At 42.8% G+C, this 25,335-nt stretch overlaps 1 protein-coding gene across 3 annotated transcripts in view; it reads right to left on the bottom strand.

Annotated features, from left to right (window-relative positions):
• Positions 1-4,782: 4,782 nt before the first annotated feature.
• Positions 4,783-25,335, bottom strand: part of LOC140204424 (regulator of microtubule dynamics protein 3-like) — a 39,737-nt gene continuing 19,184 nt past the window's right edge. The window contains exons 7-14 of one of the 3 annotated variants that reach the window (XM_072271145.1): positions 23,182-23,225; positions 22,416-22,475; positions 20,251-20,344; positions 17,031-17,080; positions 15,622-15,709; positions 11,920-11,969; positions 8,543-8,627; positions 4,783-4,906 (exon numbers count right to left, since the gene is read on the bottom strand). In XM_072271145.1, the coding sequence (XP_072127246.1) occupies positions 4,877-4,906; positions 8,543-8,627; positions 11,920-11,969; positions 15,622-15,709; positions 17,031-17,080; positions 20,251-20,344; positions 22,416-22,475; positions 23,182-23,225 (501 nt within the window). In that variant the 3' untranslated portion in view covers positions 4,783-4,876. Of the gene's footprint in view, positions 4,907-8,542; positions 8,628-11,919; positions 11,970-15,621; positions 15,710-17,030; positions 17,081-19,879; positions 20,169-20,250; positions 20,345-22,415; positions 22,476-23,181; positions 23,226-25,335 lie in introns of those variants that run through there. The other 2 variants (XM_072271146.1, XM_072271147.1) reach the window with 2 other exon arrangements.

Consider the following 25,335-nt stretch of genomic DNA (forward strand, 5'->3'; position numbering starts at 1 on the left):
GGCAGATGCAATTTAATGTGGATAAATGTGAAGTTATCCACTTTGGTGGCAAAAATAGGAAAACAGATTATTATCTGAATGGTGGCCAATTAGGAAAAGGGGAGGCGCAACGAGACCTGGGTGTCATTATACACCAGTCATTGAAAGTGGGCATGCAGGTACAGCAGGCGATGAAAAAGGTGAATGGTATGCTGGCATTTATAGTGAGAGGATTCGAGTACAAGAGCAGGGAGGTACTACTGCAGTTGTACAAGGCCTTGGTGAGACCACACCTGGAGTATTGTGTGCAGTTTTGGTCCCCTAATCTGAGGAAAGACATCCTTGCCATAGAGGGAGTACAAAGAAGGTTCACCAGATTGATTCCTGGGATGTCAGGACTTTCATATGAAGAAAGACTGGATGAACTGGGCTTGTACTCATTGGAATTTAGAAGATTGAGGGGGGATCTGATTGAAACGTATAAAATCCTAAAGGGATTGGACAGGCTAGATGCAGGAAGATTGTTCCCGATGTTGGGGAAGTCCAGAACGAGGGGTCACAGTTTGAGGATAGAGGGGAAGCCTTTTAGGACTGAGATTAGGAAAACCTTCTTCACACAGAGAGTGGTGAATCTGTGGAATTCTCTGCCACAGGAAACAGTTGAGGCCAGTTCATTGGCTATATTTAAGAGGGAGTTAGATATGGCCCTTGTGGCTACGGGGATCAGGGGGTATGGAGGGAAGGCTGGTGCAGGGTTCTGAGTTGGATGATCAGCTATGATCATAATAAATGGCGGTGCAGGCTCGAAGGGCCGAATGGCCTACTCCTGCACCTATTTTCTATGCTTCTAACTGAGGGCCATCTCCTTTCATTAGGAGGGTCTTTGGCTTCATCATTTTACGCTGTGAGTTTATGGAAGTATGGAAATGATGTTGAAGTTTCCCAAGGTTATGATTCCCTGCTGATCAATTAGTGGGAAGGGACATGTCCACTGTTTCCCAGTGTCTGAGACATTGGGAAAAAGGTTTGATTTTCAGTACAAGTGTAAGGCTTTACTTGAATTTTCTTGGGGCAGTTCTCCCATTTTTCACACCATCCCCAGGTGCTTATGAAGGACATTTTAAAAGTTCGAAGTAAAGGGTCACCACATACAACTCTGAGATTCATTTTCTTGTGGGTATACTCAATAAACCTATAGAATAATAACCACAGAACCAATAAAAGACCACACTTTGCTGGATTGACTGAAAGGTTCATGTTCAAATCATTGCCAAGTTTAATGTAGCCTGACCTGCTTGATTTTATTTTAAGTAGTTTGGTACTGAGGGGCTCATTTAAAGACTTCAGAATTACCGAGGATGGTAGCTTTCCTCCCCTAAATAACTTTAATGAGACAGGTGAGTTTTACCATGGTTTCTATAATGTCCTAGTTGCTTGCTTACTTACTGCCTATTATACCATTGGCAATTAGAGCAGCAATGAAGATCCTCCGTCTGTCTGTCCGTGCCCATCACACACTGAAGGATCCTTCATTGCTGTTTCCATAACCATTTCTTGTGATCAGCCAGGGTTGTCAACCCTGAGCTGACCCCCAAACCTGGAGGACTGGTGGACCACTCTCAGTCTGGCCTCTACCCTTCTGTCCTTTCATCTGTTTGTCATGGGTGACCCTACCAAGAGCCAAAGCATAAAGCCCTGACTCCAGCCGGCATGGTTCCCTGGGTCACTGAGGCACACAAACCTCCAAACCCTACGGCAATGTTCTGGTCCACTTGGAGGTCCGGGTCAATATTCCTGATTTTTGCTATTTTTCTAATATTTTTCCAATATATTTCTATTCCTCAGGTCATAGCTCAATCAGCAGCTGCCAAGGATAGATTTGGACCCATTTCTCTGCCAGTGCCTCACAAGTCTAGTAAATAGCCACTTGTCAGCAACGCTCTCAGTGAAAAAATTATACTAAAAAAGACTCGAGTGCTTGAATCAGTTGTCGCGTTTTGTATGTGTTACTCTGTCCAGCATCTGCAGAATCTCTTGTAAATAAATAGAAAGTGTGGTTTCAAGCGTCACTCCAGAGAATGTAAGACACACAGATTTGAGTTCTCAAGCCAAACTGACACTCCAGATACAGAGACAAGGTGTTCCTGTGTAAGCAGAGATTCCAACCTTAAAGAAAGGTACTGCCTGACCCTCAGGTGAATGCTGAGACCCCACAGTCACAATCAAGGCAGAACTCTTGCTAATGTCCCTGACAAAATTTATACCTTAAACCAGCATCACTATCGTGCCGCTGTTTGTTGGATCTTACCAAATGCAAGTTAGTCTCTCTCTCAGCATTTTTTACATTTCAGTAGCGACCAAAAAAACTAAAAAAAACCCTGATGAAAGATCGCCGGCACAAAATGTTGATGGTTTCTCTTTCTACAGTTGTTGCACGAATTCAGTTTTTCTAGCATTGTTTCCTTTTTCAGATTTTGATCGGTCTCTCTCTCCCTCTTGCTCAATGCTGCTGGAGGAAGATACCTGCATTTAATCATTCTCTGTCTTTGATGCTGTCAGAGGATGGTGTCCGAGTCCTGTGGGCAAGGTTTAATCGATGCGCTTTGTGGATTGGACTCTGTAGTTCACGTTACGATGTGTTTCTGGTCTCTGGTCACTCCTTTCTTTATGCAGTTTTGATTGGGGAGGACTGGCTCTGCAACCTGCTGTAAATGAACGACACATCGCTGGATTGAGCTGAACTGAATATTCCTGGACTGTTCCGATGATTTGTGGTTTGATGCTTTATATTCTGTGTTATTCACTCGTTTTTTTTTGCTATTTGCATAATTTGTTCTTTGGGTGTTGGGATTTGATGTTTTTCTTTGAATGGGTTCCAGGTTTTTTTTTTGTTTTGTGGCTGTCTGTGGGAAGACAAATGTCAGGGTTGTATACTGCTCCATACACCAGAAAAAGCCACCCATTTGAATTCTGCTTCCCATTCCCATATACTGCGAGGAGGCCACACTCAGGCTGGAGGAATAACACCTTATGTTCTTTCTGGGTAGCCTCCAACCTGATCACATGAACATCGATTTCCCAAACTTCCGGTATCTCTCTCTACAACCCTCCATCCCTCCACCTCCAGTCCAGTCCAACCCTTCCTATGTTTCCTGTTTCCAATTGTTTGACCTTCCAGGTCTCTGCTTCCTATCCCTTAGGAGCCTTCACTCAGTCCCCATCGTCTACTAGAATTTTGCCTCTGCATCTCTCCACCCCAGACCACCCAGCCGTTTCTCTCCATCACAGCCAGACTTCAGTTGCCACCGCTTCCCCTCAAGAGAAGAGTGCCCATTGGTACCCGCTGCTTTACATAAAAGATTAGTTCATAAAAACTTAATGAACTAATCTTTGAGATACCACATTCCCTGTGGCAAAATCTAAATTTATCATCTTTGTCAGCTTATGCCCAGGTTTCCCATGCTGGTGGAACAGATTCCCAGAGGCTTAACACAAGACATCCCACCTCTAACTGCGCAAACAGGAGGAATTCTGCAGATGCTGGAATTTTAAGCAACACACATAAAAGTTGCTGGTGAACGCAGCAGGCCAGGCAGCATCTCTAGGAAGAGGTACAGTCGATGTTTCAGGCCAAGACCCTTCGTCAGGGCTAACTGAAAGAGGAGCTAGTAAGAGATTTGAAAGTGAGAGGGGGAGGGGGAGATCCGAAATGATAGGAGAAGACAGGAGGGGGAGGGATGGGGCCAAGAGCTGGACAGGTGATTGGCAAAAGGGATATGAGAGGATCATGAGACGGGAGGCCTAGGGAGAAAGAAAAGGGGGAGCCTCTGAGTGTCCTCCCTCCCCTTTTTCTTTCTCCCTCGGACTCCTGTCCCATGATCCTCTCATATCCCTTTTGCCAATCACCTGTCCAGCTCTGGGCCCCATCCCTCCCCCTCCCACTTTCAAATCTCTTACTAGCTCTTCTTTCAGTTAGTCCTGACGAAGGGTCTCGGCCCAAAACGTCGACCGTACCTCTTCCTAGAGATGCTGCCTGGCCTGCTGCGTTCACCAGCAACCTGTTGATGTGTGTTGCCACTGCTAACTGCCTCTCCTTCTCCTGTCTCCAATATTACATGACAAGTACAATTTTATTGAATTCTGCAGCATTTAAAAGAAGGTAGGTCTTTAATCTTGCTAATTCCAATGCATTTCAGGTAAGTTATTCACTCCCAGATACATGTCCTGTTAGCCTGTTGAATATTGTCACTGAGGGGAGGTCATGAATGTCCATAAAACTACATTAACTCTGGTCTATGATATAAAATAACAGTCTATGTGGTGGTCATTATTGTCTGTGTCTGGGCTTGTATTGTTGATGTTTGGCTAATTGAGGTTTAGGATTAAAAGCATTCAATCTCAGAAGTGCCAATAATCATCAGTTGGTTCATACTCGAATTTTGGAACTAAATCTGCTTTAATTTCATGTAATGTGTGTCAATATTTTTCAACATGAGACCCATGGTTGATGAAAAAGATCTGAGAGCAAAAAAATAGGAGCTGAAACCCAGGGTTAATGTATGTTGAAGTGCCTGTGCCTACTCCAAGGATGAAGACATCTCTTATTCCTCTGTGCTCGGACATTTGGATCTAGAACAGATTTAGTATCTGACAAGGGTAGATATAAATAACCCTTTACTGAAGTTAAAACAAGATGGCATAAGAGGTTTTCTTCTCTCCTGAGTTGGTGTTTTAAGAAATTGCTCAATCTTTCTAAAATGTTTAACAAACATTTGATTTTATTTTAAATCAAATTATTGACCATTGCTGTAGGAAGGTTTATGGTGCTGGCAGCTCCTGGTCCCTCAAGCAGTCAGTCGCTGGTTGTATTGGCACGCTGGACACTGACAGTTCAATACTACACATCTCTGACCTCATCAGCTTCATCCTGGAGGGAAATAAAATAAATAAATGTCTTCTCGCTTTAACTGTGGTGAAATGTAATGTGGCTTTTCATTCCATCTGTTGCCCACTTTCTTACAACACAGAAACAGGCCCTTTGGCCCACCTAGTACATGTTGAACCATTAGTCTGCCTGGTCCCATCCACCTGCACTGGAACCAGTGTTCCCCCATACCCTTCCCATCCACGTACCTATCCGAATTCCTCTTAAATGTTGAAATCAACCTTGCATGCACCACTTGGGCTGACAGCTCGTTCCACGGTCTCACCACCCTCTGAATGCAAATATTTCCCCTCATGTTCCCCTTAAACTTTTCACCTTTCACCCTTAACTGATGACTTCTGGTCGTAGTCCCACCAAACCTTAGTGGAAAAAAGCCTGCTTGCATTTACCCTATCTATACCCCACATAATTTTGTATACCTCTATTAAACCTCACCTCAATCTTCTACGTTACAAGGAATAAAGACCTAACCTATTCAACCTTTCCCTGTAACTCAGGTCCTCCAGTCCCAGCAACATCCTTGTAAATTTTCTCTGTTCTCTTTCAACCTTGTTCAATCTTTCCTGTCAGTAGGTGACCAAAACTGCACACAATACTCCAAATTAGGCTAACCACCATCTTATACAACTTCAACATAACATCCCATCTCCCGTACTGAATTCTTTGATTTATGAAGGCCGATGTGCCAAAAGTTTTCTTTATGATCCTATTTATCAGTGCCGCCAGTTTCAATGAATTATGGACCTGTGTTCCCAGATCCCCTTTTTCTATGGCACACCTCAGTGCCCAGCTGTTCACTGTGTAAGACTTACCCTGCTTGGTCCTTCTGAAGTACAGCACCTCCCACTTGTCTGCAATTCTTTTGCTCTTAACAGATCTATTGAATCCCTTGGGATTTTCCTCACCTTGTTTGCCAGGTGCACTCCTGATTTCATTCTAAAGTGTTCACTTGCATTTATTATACTCCATAAGTACCTCATTTCTTCCTACCTGCCTGTACCTGCTATGCACTACCTTTTATTTGTGAACCAAGGCCTCAATATCTCATGAAAACTAATGTTTCCTAAACCTGTTATCTTTACCTTTTATTCTGACAGGCACATACAAGCTTTGTACTCTCAAAATTTCACTTCTGAAGGCTTCCCAGTTGCCAAATACACCTTTGCCAGAAAACAGCCTGTCCCAATCTACACTTGCCAAATCCTTTCTGATACCATCAAAATTGGCCTTTCTCCAACTGAGAACCTAACCCACAGATCAGACCTATCTTTTTTCATATTACTTTGAAGCTAATAACATTATGATCACTAGATGCAAAGCATTCTCCTACACAATCTTCTGTCACTTGACCTGTCTCATTCCCTAATAGCAGATCAAGTATTGCACACCCTCTCATTGGGACTTCTGTGTACTGATTAAGGAAAATTTCCTGAATGCATTTGATAAACCCAATCCCATCTTATTCTTTTACAGTATGGGAGTCCCAGTCAATATGTGGAAAGTTAAAATCACTTCTGATAACAACCTTATGTTTCTTGCAACAGTCTGTGATCTCTCTACAAATTTGTTTATCTAAATCCTGCAGACTGTTGGGTGGTCTAAAGTCTAGCCCATTAACATGGACATACCTTCCTTATTCCTCAGTTCCACACATACAGCCTCACTAGACGAGTCCTCCAGTCTGTCCTGATGGAACGCTGCCGTGACAGTTTCTCTGACTAGTAATGCCACCCCTTCCCCCTTAATCCTTCCCTTGCTCCTTTGCATCTAAAGTAGCGGAACCCCGTAATACTGAGTTGCCAGTCCCACCCCTCCAGCAACCGTTTCACTAATGGCTACAATGCCGTAATTCCAATGCTGATCTATGCCCTGGACTCACCTGCCTTTCCTACAATACCCCTTGCATTGAAATATATGCAGCTTAGGACATTAGTCACATCATACCCAACCTTTTGATTCCTGACTTTGTCTGAGATCTTGACAACACCTGTCTCCACAACCTCTCCACTATCTGTTCTGGCACTTTGGTTCCCATTCCCCTGCAACTCTAGTCTAAACCCCACCGTGCAGCATTAGCAAACCTTCCTGCTAGGGTATTAGTCCCCCTCCAGTTCAGGTGCAAATCGTCACTTCTGTACAGGTTCCATCTGTCCTGGAAGGGAGCCCAATGATCCAAAAATCTGATGCCCTCCCTCCTACACCAACTCCTTAGCCATGTATAAAAATTGTATGGTCTTCCTAGTGCCGGGCTCACTAGCACAAGGCATGGGTGACAATCCTGACATCACAACCCTGGAGATCCTGTCCTTTAACTTAGCACCTAACTCCCTGAACTCCCTTTGCAGAACCTGGTCACTCTTCCTACCTACATGAACCACAACCTTTTGTTGCTCACCCTCACACTTAAAGATGCTGAGGATTTGATTCGAGACATCCTGGACCCTAGCACCCGGTAGGCAACAAAGCACCTGGGAATTTCAATTGCCCTATACTTGCCTCTGGGTGTCCTCCTTCTTCCCTTTTTACCATGGTCCACTGCCCTCTCCTACCAGATTCCTCTTTCTTTAGCACTTTACCTCTTCTACCTGTCACTTTCCAGCTTCTCACTCCACACCCCCTCCTCCTCCCCCATCCATCTACTTTCCCCTCACCTGGCTTCACCTATCACCTTCCAGCTTGTAGCCCTTCCCCTTCCCCACTTTCTTAAGGAAGGTGGCACCATCACTAAGTCCCCATCACCCAGGACCTGCCCTCTTCTCATTGCTACCATCAAGGAGGAATTACAGGAGCCTGAAGACACAGAATACCTTCTGTAATGCTGGTTGAATACTAAATATTGCCCAGGAAAGAACAGTGTGGATGACCTTGAGAGATCAGACACGAGCTGAATTTGGTATCACTGGTGCATGATATAAATCCACCAAGTTGAGCCAGATGTTGGGGTGATACCAAGTGTACGACAGATGATGGGCGCTGAGCCAACTTGGAGAGGTCGAGAACAGCTTCTTTGGCAGCGAAATCTAGGCCCGGAGTAATTCGCTACAACAGATTTAGGCAATTTAAATGCCAGTCCATTTTGACTGGGGATCTCTTCTCTCCATGATGTTAAGGCTGTGAGACTGTCCCCGGCTGCTGTGCTTTGTGTCTGTGAACTTTGTGGTGATTTCCCCCACTTTCATCAGTTCATCTCTTGTCCCTTCTATCCTTCATTGCCTTGCCTCTACTTTCTGAAATCCGTTATACTTTTAACAGATTCTCTCACTCAGCTGAAACGAACTTGTTTCTTACTGAGATCTGCAGTTGGTTTCAATGGGAGATACTTACTGTATTAAAAATTTCAATGAGATTAGTTCAATCAGGTCTTTGAAGTGTAACCATGAAACAGTAGCTACAAGCAGTGAGAAACGCAGAAATTACATTTTTTATGATATCTGGTAAATAGCCTCTTAAGGTTATTCTATGAAAATACTGTTTCAATTTGCCAATCCTTTAAAGACACCAAATAACTTGCTATTAAATGAGTACCATGTCACTGACTTCATCAATTGATTGACTTAGAAAGAACATTATCCTTGCTTCACAACTCTCAAGCCAGGGAGTGAAACACACTCTGATCACCTGATCATGATCACTGTCCATGGCTAGTGTCTTCACACTGTCAGGGGCATCAAGGAGGCACTCATTTCTGAACATGATGTGGTAACTGTGGAAATATGGAAGATGTAATTATGCATTTGAGAATCCAGATACAATAATTAACTTAGGCCATTACAAAAAACTTGTAAGTGAAAACTGTGACTCCTACTGGTCAGCTTTGCACCGAGCCCCGATCCTCCTGCATGTCTATCTTTTGTGAATGGTGACAAACTAGAGTCCTTCCATAACCCTCCTGAAGGCAATGACACCATGGGCTCTGCCTTCTTGTACTGAAGCTACCATCTCATACTGGGGTAGGAGAGTTTTACTACTAACCGGTTCCTTGAGATTGTTATAGCTGGGGGAAGTAATGGGGATAAGCTTCCACTATCTAATAAAGGCTCTCAAATAGCCTCTGATAACCAAGACCAGCTCCTGGCCTTCATGTGTGGCTAAGCTACTAATTGGCAGAAACGTTTCTACTGACAGGACAAGGGGCAAAGACAGGTTCATGAGCCTTAAAACCAGTTGCTTTGGGCAGATGGGGTTCATCAGATGTGGTTGGCAGCTCATCTAGGAGAAAGAAAACTCTGATCTCAAACCTTCGCTGCCTTGCGGCTATACCAACTCATGGGGAAAGCTTCAGGAGTAAAACCCTGAGGGAAAAATCTGGAGCTGGAGTCCCTAAGGCAGTCCCATGTTGAGCTCAACGCTGACTGGCAACTCCTGTGATGCCGCTGGTGCCAAACGGTATTGTCTCTGCCGTTCCTTTGGATTCATCAGCTGTGTGGAATGAGTGAGCTTACCACATGGGTAACAGTTTGCTCTCCATATCATACTGCCTGATTTACGTATCTAGAGAGCTGGGACACAGCATCCATTCAAATGACCTATGGAGGCCTATACTATCCAACCAAATGAGGCTTCTTCTTTCATGAAATGAAGTAAGAAGCTCTGAATTACTCTAACATTAAAGAAATGTTTCATAAATGTGTCAGCTTTTTTAAGTTGTGAAGAATGGAATGGGTCAGGAGGATCAGTGGACAAATTTAGGGCATGTGACTGAAGATAATGAACTGGCGTGGACTCAGATCAGGTTAAGACAATGCACTGGCGTGGATTTGGGTCTGATTATGATAATGGACTGGCGTGGACTTAATCTGGTTAACAGCCAGGAAACAGAGTGGTCATGAATGGGTTAGGTTCATGTTGGGAGGCTGTGACCAATGAGATGCTGCAACTGTTCACAATCTATAACCAACGATCTAGATGAGGACACCTAGTGTAATATATCCCAGTTTGCTGATGGTACAGAATTGGATGTAGCATGGGCTGTGAGAAGAATGTGGAGAAGTTTTAACTGCAAAGGGACAAGCTAAATGAATGGATGAGGTTATGGCAGGTGGAAGATAATGTGGAAAAACGTGAAAGAATCCATCTTAATAGAAAATAGAAAAGCAGTGTAGTTTTTAGAGACTGGAAGGTACTGATCTACCTGCTAACAGCAATTGAGAAACTAAACAGTAGGTTGTCCTTTGCTGCAGGAGAATTTGAGTGTGAATTTAAAAATGTCTTTGTAAAATCATGTACGGTCCTAGTGTGAATCATCATCAGCGTAATGTACCATGTTGCATGATGTGGGTGATCCTGGTTTTCCATCTGTCCTTAATCTGCGACAGGCCCCGTTCACATTGATTTCTTACTGTTTTCACTGTGACCACGATTGTTCTTGGTAAATTTTTCTACAGAAGTGGTTTGCCATTGCCTTCTTCTGGGCAGTGTCTTTACAAAACAGGTGATCCCAGCCATTATCAATACTCTTCAGAGATTGTCTGCCTGGCGTCAGTGGTTGCATAACCAGGACTTGTGATCTGTACCGGCTGCTCTTACGACCATCCACCACCTGCTCCCACGGCTTCACATGACCCTGATCAGGGGCTAAGCAGGTGCTACACCTTGTCCAAGGGTGACCTGCAGCCTGCAGGCTAGCGGAGGGAAGGAACACCTTGCACTTCCTTTGGTAGAGACGTATCTTTACCCCACCACCCGCTGGTGTTCAAATCTAGTTTTCCTATCTGAGGAAAAAGTATTATGAAGGTTAACCAGATTGATTTCTTTGGAGAAAGGGATTAACTCTGGGGAGCTTAGGTGAATAAGAACTGGTAAACATACAAAATTCTTACAGGGCTTAATAGTATAGATACAGCTCCATGTCTCCAGTGGGAGGGTTGTCAGAAACATGGAAGAACGTTGGCTAATTTTACAAACAGGAAAGCTTTGTTACAAATATATTAGTGAGGCCACACCTGGAGTGATGTACAGTTTTAATCTCCTTCCCTATGAATGGATTTAGAACCACTGGAGGCTGTCCACTGGAATGAAAAGGATTATCCAGTAAAGAAAGGATAAGCAGGTTGAATCTGCATGCTTTCAGTTTAGAAGAATGAGGAGTGACCATACTGAATCATACAAGAACCTGAGGGGAGCTTGGAAGGGAAGATTTTCAGGTGTTTTCACGAATGGAAGAGTCTTGAATGAAGGGCAGAGTTTCAAGATATGACTCAGTCATTTAAAACTCAGGAAGGTAGAAATATTCCCTGACAGAGGATTGTGAATTTCTGAAATTCTCTCTTCAGGAGAGTTTTGGAGTTGTGGAAATGTACTTTACTTGTAGTAACAAAGTGCCATTTTTGTCTGTAACAAAATGGATCCTGTATTGTATCAGGGTGCTTTGCTAATACTGTTTCTGCAACATTATTCAGATAGACCTTGAGTATGTGACAAACTGCAGAAAGACAAGTAGATTTGGTTACTGGACAAATACCAAGGACACTGATTAAGCAGACATGCAGAATGTCCTTGAACTGAAGCTAATACCTGGGTATAAAGGAGTGATTATGCTGCCTTTCTTTCCTGTAGCTATCATCACCTCTTGTGCAGTGATGGTCTTCCCTTGCAGCAAGTAAAATAAACACATTTTGAGTTAATAATTGCCTGTTATATGGCAAACTGAAAAGGTACTTCACAGAGTTTAGTTCATTAAAAATATCTAAAATGAGTAAGATTAAGGTATTGAAAACTATAGATATCTGGTATAGAATAACAGTTGAGGGTTGAGATAAATTGCATTGAATGACAGGCAGGCTCTAAGGGCCACATAGGCAATGCATCTTCCTCTGTCCTTGAGTTCATTTGCCAGCTTCAGACCTCCTGCAACTTGTCCCAAACTGCAAACCCATCCTCCCAGCCAAATACAACTATATAGACGTAAGCCAGAGTCAATACAGGCATGTGCTGGATCACTGAACATGATCATTGCACACAAGCTAATGGCTTCATCAGGTTTATGACAAACTCACCCATCAATGAATTCGACCATCATATTAGCTTCATCTAGTGCCTTCCTGTCCTGTAGTAAGAGATGTAAATCACATTCAACATTCTATGGTGTAAATGTTTGGCAACACAGTGGTTTGAGTCACATTGTTCTATTCTGGAAACTTAAGGGGCTGCAGATGCTGGAATCTGCAGCAAAAAATAATTCAGTGGGTCAGGTAGCATCTGTGGAGGGAAATGGACAGTCAATGTTTTGGGCCGAGTTCCTCCTTCTGTGTTATTTTAGATGTGGTACGTGAAAGAGTTAATTATCATCATCATTATGTGTTGTGTCGTATGACGTGGGCAATCATGGTCTCATGACGATAATTGTTCTTGGCAAATTTTTCTACAGAAACTATTTGCCATTGCCTCCTTCTGGGTAGTGTCTTTACCCAGGGTCCTAATCAGGTGCTACACCCTGCCCAGTGGTGACCATCATCCTTCACCCTTCTTATATACAGCCCTTCCAGCCCTTTGAACCGCGCCACCCAGCAACTCTCGATTTAACCCTAATCAGGACAATTTACAATGGCCAATTAACCTACTAACTGGTGTGTGTTTGGACTGTGGGAGGAAACGAAGGAACTGGAGAAAACCCACACATTTCACAGGGATGACATACAGACTCCTTACAGATGACATCAGAATTGAACTTTGATGCTCACAGCTGTAATGGCATTGTACTATGCTACGCTATTGTGGCACCTAACAGCTACCGGTCCCATCTCGCTACTCCACCTCTCCTTTTTGTACTGATCAATTTCCCTTCATTCCATGCCTGATGCACCAACTCAACCCAAAATACTGACAGTTCTTCACACATCAGAGATGCTGCTCAAACCATTGAGTTCCTTCAGATCGCTTTCTGCTCCTGTAATTACAGATTTTGGAGGAATCATGCAAAGCCAAAGGAGAAAAGAATCAAGGAGATTACAAGTTCAACCAGCAAAGCACAGTGGTGGAGAGGAACTAGTTTGACCTCTTTACAAGGAAGAAATGAAGGGGCCTCAGACAATCATTGTGGATGCTAGAAGGGCAGATGTCCTGCACAAATATGGTGAAACAAGACAGCTGGGTCCAGGAAACCAGAAACGGTTTAACTGGTAGAGTGGAACAGAAGTTTAATAGAAAAGAGTGGCCAAGAGAAGGGAAGGATAAGAAAAAAGTTACATGGAACATGAACATTCTGAAATATTCCTGCTGTGGATTGTAGAGAGAATGAAGAAACAGATTTTGTGTGCTTGGAGGTTGTGGAGGGAGTAAAATGGGAGTTGAGACTGTCTAGGAATATTGAGTAGTTATTTAATGTTGGGGTCATGTTCCAGAGGGGCTGGGATGTAGAATCAAATTAATTGTTGCCCTGCCAACAAGATAGAAGTGATTCACCAAGTAAATGTTGGGGTCAGGTTACAGTAGGGATTCACAGTCACCTTGCTTAATGGTATTGGTCCATGGTATAAAAAAGTTTGGGAACCATTGGGTTAGAGTGAATGAAGCTCTGACAGGAAGCACAGGTGGAGTGGGAGCAAAAGATTGATAGTCAAGTCTTTGATAGACAGCACCTGGCATCCCCAGGGCTGTTTCCTGAACCTGAGCAGGTAATCCTCCTCCTCTTTCTACGGGTGCTGTTGGACCTGCTGATGTATTCAGCAGTTTCTCTATATTATATTTTAGAATATTCTGTTTCTATTCCAGGTTTCCAGTATCTTCAATATGTTCCTTGACTTTTAACCATATTTTGCTGATCTGTCAATGTAATTACATCAGTGCATGGCAGTGTTATAGTGGGTGACTGGAACTGTGGTGTAAAGCGGACTATAATGGAGTAGCTAGTATATGTCTTTTCTGATTAAACAGGAAATTTCAGAATCAGCAGAAATTCTGTTCAAGTTTAAAATTAATTCCCAATTATCTCTAAACAGCAGAAGTGGAGAAGAAGGCAATTAAAGAGCATGGCACAAGTTTCATGTGGAGATGAGATGAAGAACTAAAGTTTCATGGAAGAGAGACTAATAAAACCTTAACACAAGAGATTCTGCAGATGCTGGAAATCCAGAACAACACACAGAAAATGCTGGAGGAACTCAGCAGGTCAGGCAGCATCCATGGAAATGAATAAACAGTCGAGATGTTGGGTCAAGACCCTTCTTCAGCACTTGAATAATCCTTTTAATTGATATGTATGCAATGTGAACATACACGTAAATCATGCAAAGATTTAAGATCCAAGTTTCAGTGGAGTTTTCAATAGGTTGTTTGTAATAAATGGTTTATGCCTATGATTTTCAACCACTGCTACGGGCGGAAGTTCCCACTTGCTTCAGAAAGGCAACAGTTATACAAGTGCCTAAGAAGAATAATGTGAGCTGCTTTAATGCCTATTGCCTGGTAGCACTCATATCTACAGTGATGAAATGCTTTGAGATGTTGGTCATGACTAGTCTGAACTCCTGTCTCAGCAAGGACCTCGACCCATTGCAATTTGCTTATCGGCACAATCTCAATGAAGTTGCAGAACCTGGGCCTCTGTAACTCCCTCTGCAATTGGATCCTCGACTTCCTAAACGGAAGACCACAATCTGTGTGGATTGGTGATAACATATCCTCCTCACTGACGATCAACAATGGCGCACCTCAGATATATGTGCTTAGTCCACTGCTCTACTCTCTATATACACATGACTGTGTGGCTAGGGATAGCTCAAATACCATCTATAAATTTTATGACGATATAATCATTATTGGTAGAATCTCAGGTGGTGACGAGAGGGCGTACAGGAGTGAGATATACCAACTAGTGGAGTGGTGTCGCAGCAACAACCTGGCACTCAACGTCAGTAAGACGAAAGAGCTGATTGTGGACTTCAGGAAGGGTAAGACAAAGGAACACACATCAATCCTCATAGAGGGATCAGAAGTGGAGAGAGTGAGCAGCTTCAAGTTCCTAAGTGTCAAGATCTCTGAGGATCTAAGCTGGTCCCAATATATCGATGTAGTTATAAAGAAGGTAAGACAGTGGCTATACTTCATTAGGAGTTTAAAGAGATTTGGTATGTCAACAAATACACTCAAAATCTTCTATAGATGTACCATGGAGAGCATTCTGACTGGCTGCATCATTGTCTGGTATGGAGGGGCTACTGCACAGGACCGAAAGAAGCTGCAGAGGGCTGTAAATTTAGTTGGCTCCATCTTGGGTACTAGCCTACATCTTCAGGGAGCGGTGTCTCAGAAAGACAGCGTCCATTATTAAGGACCTCCAGCACCCAGGGCGTGCCCTTTTCTAATTGTTACCATCAGGTAGGAGATACAGAAGCCTAAAGGCACACACTCAGCGATTCAGGAACAGCTTCTTCCCCTCTGCCATCCGATTCCTAAATGGACATTGAACACTACCTCACTTTTTAAAAAATATACAGTATTTCTGTTTTTTGCACGATTTTAATCTATTCAATAAACATATACTGCAATTGATTTACTATTATTATTATTTTTCTTCTATATTATGTGTTGCATTGAACTGCAGCTGCCAAGTTAACAAATTTCACGTCACATGCCAGTGATAATAAACCTGATTCTGATTCTAATGGAATTTTGACCAGAACATGAACAAATAAATAATTCAGTAAGCCAGCATATTTTGTGTAATTACAGTCAGAAGAGTTGCTTTATTTGTATCTTACCTGCTCTTTGTTTCTGTCTTCTATGTCTGTCAACTCAGTCGAATCAGTGACAGAGCTGGTGCCAAGCCGAGAGTAACCAGTGTCACAACTGTGGAAATATGGAAACATTCAGCCATTCTGATTCATACAGAGTATTAGTCTTTCCTTCTTTCTCACACTGACACTGCCAATTATATGAGTACCATGTGAGCTCACTCCACTGACCGTTCATAAGGTGATGCCAGTCTTTGGGGTATTGGACTTGAGGGAGGGCCATCAACAGGACTCGTTCTCAGTTTATAATTATTTTGTAGCTCTGCCTTTTCCTTTGTTTTGCAGAAGGGCACTTCCTGAACCGGCTCTAAAATTCTGTGCTTGCTTGTAAAGATTCAAAACACTTAGAACAAGGTTTTGAAAAATGTAGAAAATCAGTGTGATGATACATGTGAGCCTCTTGGGCGTTCAAATTAGTGGAACTTCTCATCACCCAGGTGCATGACAAGTGCAAATGAACTGAGACGAATGTGGGGTCGTATACTTGAGCAACAAAAATAGAAATGTTGTTTGTAACCTATACACCATTCTCCACCCAGAATGCAGCTGTTCAGATGCCGTTGGTGGTGGCGGTGTGGTATCCATGCTGCCCTCTAGTGTTCGCTTGGTGGAAGACAAGTTGGATTGCATTCACCTGCAGACGGTCCTGCTCTGGGCTTGTTCTTGTTGAAACCATCCATGGACTCAGGGACCTGGGCTATATTATAATTTTTCTGAGTGACAGTATGTTTCCTGCTATCTTACTTGTGCTGTATATGCCTTGTGTTGTGTTTGACTGTACTGTGTTTTGCATCGTGTCTTGGAGGAATGGTGTTTTGTTTGGCTGTATTCAGGTATGGTTTCATGTCAATTCAGCTTGATCTTGGAGTTGAAATAGGGGTGAACAAATCATTTACAGCAGCACCATAAATCAACAAAGAATATAACATGGGAACGAAACAAAAGGACTATGACATGGGGTGTAGAACTGAATGAAAGTGTGATCTTGTTCAGTCCACACAAGAGAATACTGGTCTCTATGTTATATTAAAAACAAAGGAACACCAAAGAAATTGTGAGAGTTACAAGAACGGTACCAGAATGGTAATTACTCCTCCCAGAGAAGATTGGCGCAATTTTGAAAGAAAAACCTTGGAGGTTTCTTAAAGATGTCTTTAAAGTCAAGAATGTATTGAATAAAATAGGTGTGGAAAGAATCCAAAATCATGGGTTGTAATTGTGTTTTTTTAATATAATCAGTGAAAGCATTTGAGCTTCACAAGTTGAGCTAACACATCCCTAGTTGCAACAATACAACTGCACTTTAATGAACTTGAGTCAACAATTATAATGAATTGCATCAAATTCACTGAGATGTGATTCCATGGTAAGCTTACCTGTTAAACACTTCAAACAAAACATTACTTTCACATTGTGACTGCGTGTCCTATAAGAAACAGAATTTACAGTTAATTAAGAATTGAAAAGAGGGTAATATTATTTCCTGGGTTTTGATCTGAGGGATGTGGCAGATGGATTTCAATATAACCCACAGTTCTGCTTTCCGTATTATGGAAAGAGTACCGAGACATCGGAAGAGGTACAAGAGGATTCACAAGTACTTCATGATAAAGGATAACGTTTCCACAAATACGCTCCAAAAGATTTTTTGTGACACAAATTTAATTGCCAAGGCTGGTACTTGATGCCCGTCCTTGGTAATTCTCAAGAAGTAGTTGATGAACTGTGCGGGCTATACGGTCAAGCACTTCCTGCAGTATCATAAAATTTTGACCAAGAGTCATACAGCACAGAAATTTATTTATTTATTTAGAGATACAGGACCTAATGGGCCTTTCAGCTGTGCTGCCCAGCAATCCACTGATTTAACCCAAGCATAATTACAGGGCAATTTACCATGACCAATTAACCTACTAACCAGCACACCTTTGGACAGTGGGAGCAGACCCACACACGTGTGGAAACAATGTACACATTTTCTTACAGAGGTCACTGGAAATAAACCCACATCGACCATGAAGCACTAATCGATACTAATCCTATTTATCAGCCCTTCACCCTTGGTCTTGCATACCTTGGCAATTCAGGTTCTCATCTAGATACCTCCTAATTGTTGTGAGAGTTCTGCCTTCACCACCCCTTTGGACACTATTCCAGATTCCAACCACCTTTTTGATTTAAATGTTCTTCCTTAGATATCTTTAACCTATGCCCTCTAATTCTAGAAGCTTTATAATTTTGTATATGTTAATTAAGCTCACTCAACTTTGGTCCCCATCAGACACTCACCTCTCACCTGTGGCTCCAAGTAGCTGTTTGCATGCAATGACTGCCACACCCTCAGTCACCGCTTCAACAGGTGGGCTAAACCAGGGGAGGACAGCTGGTGGGCCTCATACCCCGATGAGATAGGGACATGCCTGTCCTAGCTCTGGCAGAGTGGGCGGATGAAATCTACAGTGAGATCCAGTGGCTAAGAAGGTCTACTGCAATGCTCCGTGGACAGCGAAGGACATGAAAGGTACAGAAGATGTCAGGGTCATCCACTGCAACCAAGGAAGACCCCAGTTTGTGATGCTTGTACCAATGGACCCGGACTTCTGAGATGGAGAGAGTGGAACTGCCCCAGGGCAGCAGGTTTTCCACTTTAAAAACTCTCTGCACAGGTTTGCTGTTATTGTTGGACACGATGGACAACCACCAAAACTATAACAATTCTCTTGCATTCTGTTTATCTGCCAATGAAGGCAATAATCTCAAGTGACTTCTTCCTCGCCTGTTGACTTGTGCTGCCACCTTCAGGGATCCTTGTATTTGTCCCTCAGTGTTCCCTAAGGCCCTGTCTTTCACTGCGTGTGTCCTATACTTCACAGTTCAAAGTAAATTTATCATCAAAGTCACTATACTACGCTGAGATTCATTTTCTTGTGGTTATTTACAATAAACACAAAGAACCATACAAGAATGAATGAAAAACTATACACAAAGATGGACCAATGTGTAAAAAGGCAACGTCTTGGCCTGAAATGTCATCTATGTACCTATTCATTTCCATGGATGCTGCTGACCTGCTGAGTTCCTCCAGCATTTTGTGTGTGTGTGTGTGTTGCTCTGGATTCACCACATTTGCAGACTTTCTCGTGTTTACAACATGCAAAACAAATTGTGCAAATCCAAAAAGATAAACAAAATAATAATAATAATAGATAAATAAGTAAGAAATAATATCGAGAGGATGAGTTGTACAGTCATTGGAAGTCAGTCTGGAGGTTGCGGAATCAGTTCAGAGTTGGGGTGAGTGAAGTTATCCACACTGGTTCAGGAGTCTGATGTGTTGAATCAGTTCAGAGTTGGGGTGAGTGAAGTTATCCACACTGGTTCAGGAGCCTGATGTGTTGAATCAGTTCAGAGTTGGGGTGAGTGAAGTTATCCACACTGGTTCAGGAGTCTGATGTGTTGAATCAGTTCAGAGTTGGGGTGAGTGAAGTTATCCACACTGGTTCAGGAGCCTGATGGTTGAGGGGTAATAGCTGTTCCTGAATCTGGTGGTGAGGGTCCTGAGGCTCCTGTACCTTCTTCCTGATGGCCGCATTGAGAAGAAAGCATGGCTGGGTGGGGTTCCCTGATGGTGGATGCTGCTTTCCACAAAGGTGCTCCATGTAGATGTGCTCAAAGGCAGGGAGGGCTTTACCCTTGATGGATTATTCATCCTCCCTAAGATAAGGATGAACACCTCACATTTATCAGCGTTAAACTCCATCTGCCATGGCTCTGTCCATCTTGCTTATTGATCAATTTGATTTTCAGTCTACAACTGTCCTCCTCACTATTCAAAAACACCAAGAACATTTGTCACCTGCAAATGTATGAATCATCCCTTTTAATTGAAGCCTATTTCATTTCCAAATCATTTATTTAATTTATTTATTTATCTACAGTGCTCTGGCCCTTCGAGCTGCAATGCCCAGCAACCTTTCGATTTAACCGTAGCCTAATTATGGGAAAATTTAGAATGATCAATTAACCAGTACGTCTTTGGAATGTGGGAGAAAACCCAAGTAGGGAGGACAGAGGGAGGACATATGTACAGACTCCCTACAGGTGATGCCAGAACCAAACTCCGGACTCTGACACCCCAAGCTGCACTAACCACTGTGTTACCATGGCGCCCGATCATTACTGTATACAACTAACAGTAAGGTCCCAGCACTGATCCCTGTGGTCCAGCACTGGTGACAGGGTTACAATCACAAAAAGAATCTGCCATCATCCTCTTCCTCCTATTACCAAACAAATTTTGGACTCGGTTTTCCATCATTCGATTGTTTTCCCATTCTCAGGCCTTACTGACATACATGTCGACAAGGAGTTATACAGTAATAGTGATGTGTCCAAGTTAGGCTAGTGACAACTTTGATAGAACCCAGAACGCAATATTGATCCCTGTAACTTTTTTTTGCCAGCTCTTTCAATGAGTGTGCCGATACCATTGCTGGAACGGAGATTCAATCAGCCTATAAAACAAAATCTCATTATTTCTTATCTCAATAAATGATGCAAATTTTAATTCCACATTTTAGAATTATTTTATGTTACCTGTAACATAGGATGCTGTTTGTCTGAGATCTCAGTTATTTCAGGCATGTCATCATGGTGGACAATATCAGGAGCTGAGTTCATGTTGTCAGAGCTACAGAAAGAACAGTTAAGAATTGCTCATTGACTGCAGGCTGATATGGTACATGGCTCTCTTTTGCTTCTAGACACATAAATCTGACAATATCTATCACCAGGCTGATCAAATGGACATGCATTGTGGCCTAATGCAATTTCACACAATACCACCCATGAGCAAGGCACTTAACCACACATTGCTCTGTGACGACTGCGACAACACTGGTGCCAAGCTGTATGGGTCCTAATGCCCTTCCCTTGGACAACATCGGTGTCGTGGAGAGGGGAGACTTGCAGCATGGGCAACTGCTGGTCTTCCATACAACATTGCCCAGGCCTGCGCCCTGGAGAGTGAAGACTTTCCAGGTGCAGATCCATGGTCTCGCAAGACTAACGGATGCCTTAAAAAAAAACCACCCATGGAAGGTGATCAGGATTGGAAACCTGGCTTACCTAGTACAGCTAATCATCCCATTCTCCCCGTCTCCACTTTACAATACTGAAGTGCTGATGTCTGTGATAGTTATGATTGGGAGATTATTCAGCACCAACCTGGCATTGGACATCCATACCCACTCCCCTCAGCATCACAGTTAAGATTGGGTAATTATTCAGCTCCAACCTGGTTTTGGACATTGGATGTTCAACCTTTTATTGAATTAAGCATTTAATGACTCTTAACATTTCACATTTTCAGAGAATAAAAAGAAATCTAATTTTCTTATACTGGAAGCATGTAATCCATATCAAAGCAAATGCTGGCCCTTGATATAAGTGAATAAAACATTGTGTAACATTTCATCCACAAACTGAGGGAATTTTTAAGGCCAGAGTTCAATTTGGTCATTCTACCTGTGGTGATACCAGCTCACCCACCTTAGCCATATCTATTCAGTTTTGAGGTTTATTGGAATATTGCATTTGTTATGTAATATACTTGTACCTAGTACAAATTTGCTTTGTACTTCAGTAAGAACTGCTTTGCACTTGCACCTGCAGTGTTAGTGGGTTAATGGCTACAGGACTCCTAACGTTCTACCAGCTGCCATTCCATGAGCAATGATCGGGAGACAGGTTCTAGTGACTGAAGATCCAGCCACAATGCTCTGATGGTCTTTACTAAATCACATTGACAGAAAGCCTTTTCTGTGTTTCTAAATGCCTCCAGTGTAAACAGACATTGGGAAACAGTTGAAAACTATTTAAATAATTAAAACAATAATTAATTGTTTTAATTTTAAACCATGTCTTAGTTGTATTTAATCCAAAAACTTATGCAACGCCCTGGCAAAGGTTTCACTGTTAATGTAATGGTTTTTCTGTAGAAGAACTGATGACGTAATGGATTTTCTGTAGCAGCAGTGTTTGGGTTATGACTAGAGATAATGGGGGCTTTGGAATGTGCGCCGTCCAATGAAGGGAGTGTTTTTTCTTGTTGTGTGCCTGAGAACGAGGTGGTCTGGGTCTTTTGTTTGGCAGAAGATGAAGAGAGAAGACGCCTGAAAGGACTGGACCTGGGGTGCGGCCGGGAGTCGATGAAGCTGGGGGGATCGATGGAGAACCAGCGGAAGGGAAACCGTGAGCTCCAATTTGTGCACATTAGACAGTTTCATTAAAACGGGCCCTTTTCTTTTTGTTCTTCTTTACTACCCTATAGTCAAATTAAGAATTATAAAGCTAAATGGTTTAATTGCATATGGTGTGCTGTCTGTGATTTCGTGGTACTGATTTGTAACAGGGGATCACATCATGCAGCATCCACACAAACAGGAGGTTTTGCACCTCAGATTTCACACGTTTGGCGGGCCAGAGACTGTCTTCCCCAGACTAACACCGCCGGCCGAACTTGAAGGTTATACTTACAATAAGGTTTTAAAAAACTATTTTGGCATATCACTCATTGATATGCTAGCTACAGCTGGTGTAAAGCTGAAGGGCCAGATATAGTGCATCTGACTCAGCTTAGTACATTACAAAACTGTCACTAAACTTAGTGAAGGAGTTATATACAAATACACACACACCACCAATGAAATCCAGCCCAAACATTCACAAGGGATGCAGCAATTAATTGTGCCATTACTTACCTATCATGCTGTTCAAAATGTACAACTGATTCCATGGCAGGAACACTCCTGGGGTCTAAACTGTGGAGATTAGAATAAATTCTTTATCATATAACTTTACTTTGTCAGTTTTGACAATGAGTGCTAGCAGCAAGTGATTATGGAGGGACAATTCAGTCTTTGGGTGGCAGGGCGAAGATGTATTTCTACCAAAGGAGGTGTAAATCGCTCCTTCCCTCTGCTAGCCTGCAGGCCACCCTTGGGCAAGGTGTAGCATCTGCTTAGCCCCCCGGTCAGGGTCACATGAAACCATGGGAGCAGGTGGTGGATAGTCGTATGAATAGCTGGTGCAGATCACAAGTCCTAGTTATGCCACCACTGACACCAGGCAGACAATCTCTGAAGAGTATTGATCTTGGCTGGGGTCACCCATCTTGTAAAGACACTGCCCAGAGGAAGGCAATGGCAAACCAGTTCTGTAGAAAAATTTGCCAGGAGCAATCATGGTCATGGATAAGACCATGTCGCCCATGTCATACTACGTATCACATAACGATGATGATGTCTGGCTCTGGCTCCATGAGGTCACTGTATCCGGCCAATATGTCCCAAACTTAAGCTTGAGGAACTTGAGAGTCAATAATTCTCATCCTCCAAATGCTAAGAGCAGGAAGATTGGAGTGGATTAGGAATTGATCTTAGGACTTTCTACTGTTTATAGCTCAGTACTTACTGCGGTGGGAATTACATACGAGCTTCCTATGATCTGAGTTTATTGTAAGCTTGCCTGTTAGAAGGTTCACCAAGCGCGCCGACCTCGCCTTCTATCTCCTGCAAAGATGAAATTCACACATAGCAATTAATGTTTGGCTGTAGGTTGCCTTGTTTATTTTATAATCTTGTTCTGGTCCTGAAGGAGCAGCACAGTCCAAACTGAGGTTTTCATAGTTCACCCTGGGTCCACACGTCTCAGCAAAACTGGTTGTTAGCTGGGCAACTAGTCTCCTATCTTCCTCAGTTGGAATCAGCTGAGTATAGGACCTCTCAATTCCTGTGTTAGGTCAGATCTGATGGTGAGTTGAAGCCTCCACTAATTTCACATGGGATTTCTGTCCTGCACTTGGGAGGCAATCGAGTAGATGTTTACTCTCTAATAACTATGCTTCAGTTTAATCGGGGTTTAATTATTCCTAAATGTCCCTGAATTTGATTAATTTTATTTTAACTTTAAACATTTAACTATGTTTATGTTTTCTTTTCCTTAAACATCTCTGACAAAGCTGCACCTAGAGTTCAGCTCTCTGCTCAGGGTGCCTTGAAATCAGGCCTGTTCACAGGCACCAGGATTTACCCTCTGCCTCCAGCCCAGCTCAGTGTAACTGCTGGCTGGCTCCCACAAAATCCACTTCCCTACATATCTCTCATGGCAGTCATTGATTCACAGGGCACTGCAGCACAGAAACAGACCCTTAGTCCGTGCTGAACTGTTACTCTGTCTAGTCTCATCGACCTGCAGCTGGAGCATAGCCCTCCATATTCCTCCCATCCATGTAATACAAATTTCTCATAAGTGTTGCAATCAAACCAATATCCACTGCTTCTGCTGACAGCTCATTCCACAATTACACCACTTTCTGAGTAAAGAAGTTACCACTCAAGCTCCCCTTAAGTATTTCACCTTTCATCCTTAACCTCTGACCTCTAGTTGTAGTCTCACCCTACCTCAGTGGAAAAAGCCTGTTGGCATTTACCATATCTATACTCCTCATAATCTTGTATATCTCTATTAAATCTTCCCTTATTGCCCTTATGGTCTTATGGTCCTATGCTCCAGGGATTAAATTCCTTACCTATTCAATCTTTCCCTATAACTTAGGTCCTCAAGTCTTGGCAACATCCTTGTCAATTTTATTAATTTTATTCAATCTTATTAATATATTTCCTGTAGAGAGATGACCAGAACTACACACAATACTCCAAATTTGGCCTCACCAATGTAATGTACAACTTCAACATAACATCCCAACCCCTGTACCAATGTCTTTCCTACAGTGCTTCCCTTGGCTTTGTTGCCTCTTTCAGAAGACGATATAGATACTGGTTTCATTTCTTCATTTCGGATCTCCCCCTCCCCCTCCCACTTTCAAATCTCTTACTAGCTCTTCTTTCAGTTAGTCCTGACGAAGGGTCTTGGCCCGAAACGTCGACTGTACCTCTTCCTAGAGATGCTGCCTGGCCTGCTGCATTCACCAGAAACTTTGATGTGTGTTGGTTGATACATACTGGTAGGCAAGGTCTTGGAATCAACTACATCATAATTGTATGTTAAGTGGCCAATGAAGCAACTGGGTCATAATTCCTTTCTAATACACACTTAAGTATGAAGTTTCTTGGCTTACAGTTTATAAATGAACTCTGGGCTTTTAAATGGCTAGTTTTCTAAACAGGTGCTGGCAGAGACATGCTCATGCACACACTTATCTTGCAAGAAAATAAGTCACACCACGATCATAAAATTGTGGCAGCACAGTAGTGCAGTGGTTAGCACAACAGTTTTTGTAAACACAAAATACTCTGCAGATGCTGGGGCCAAAGCAACACTCACAACACGCTGGAGGAACTCAGCAGGTCGGGCAGCATCCGTGGAAACGATGAGTTGACGTTTCCACGGATGCTGCCCGACCTGCTGAGTTCCTCCAGCATGTTGTGAGTGTTGCACAACACTTTACAGTACAGGTGACCCAGGTTCAATTACTGCCACTGTCTGTAGGAGTTTGCATGTTCTCCCCGTGACTGTGTGGGTTTCCTGTGGGTGCTCCAGTTTCCTCCTACAGTCCAAAATCGTACCGGTCATTGTAAATGGTTCCTTGATTAGGCTAAGATTAAATCAGGGGATTGCAGGGTGGCATGGCTCGAAGGACCAGAAAGGTCTATACCGCGC

Source organism: Mobula birostris, chromosome 10 (genome assembly GCF_030028105.1).
Source record: "Mobula birostris isolate sMobBir1 chromosome 10, sMobBir1.hap1, whole genome shotgun sequence".
In the NCBI taxonomy this organism is placed as follows: Eukaryota; Metazoa; Chordata; class Chondrichthyes; order Myliobatiformes; family Myliobatidae; genus Mobula; species Mobula birostris.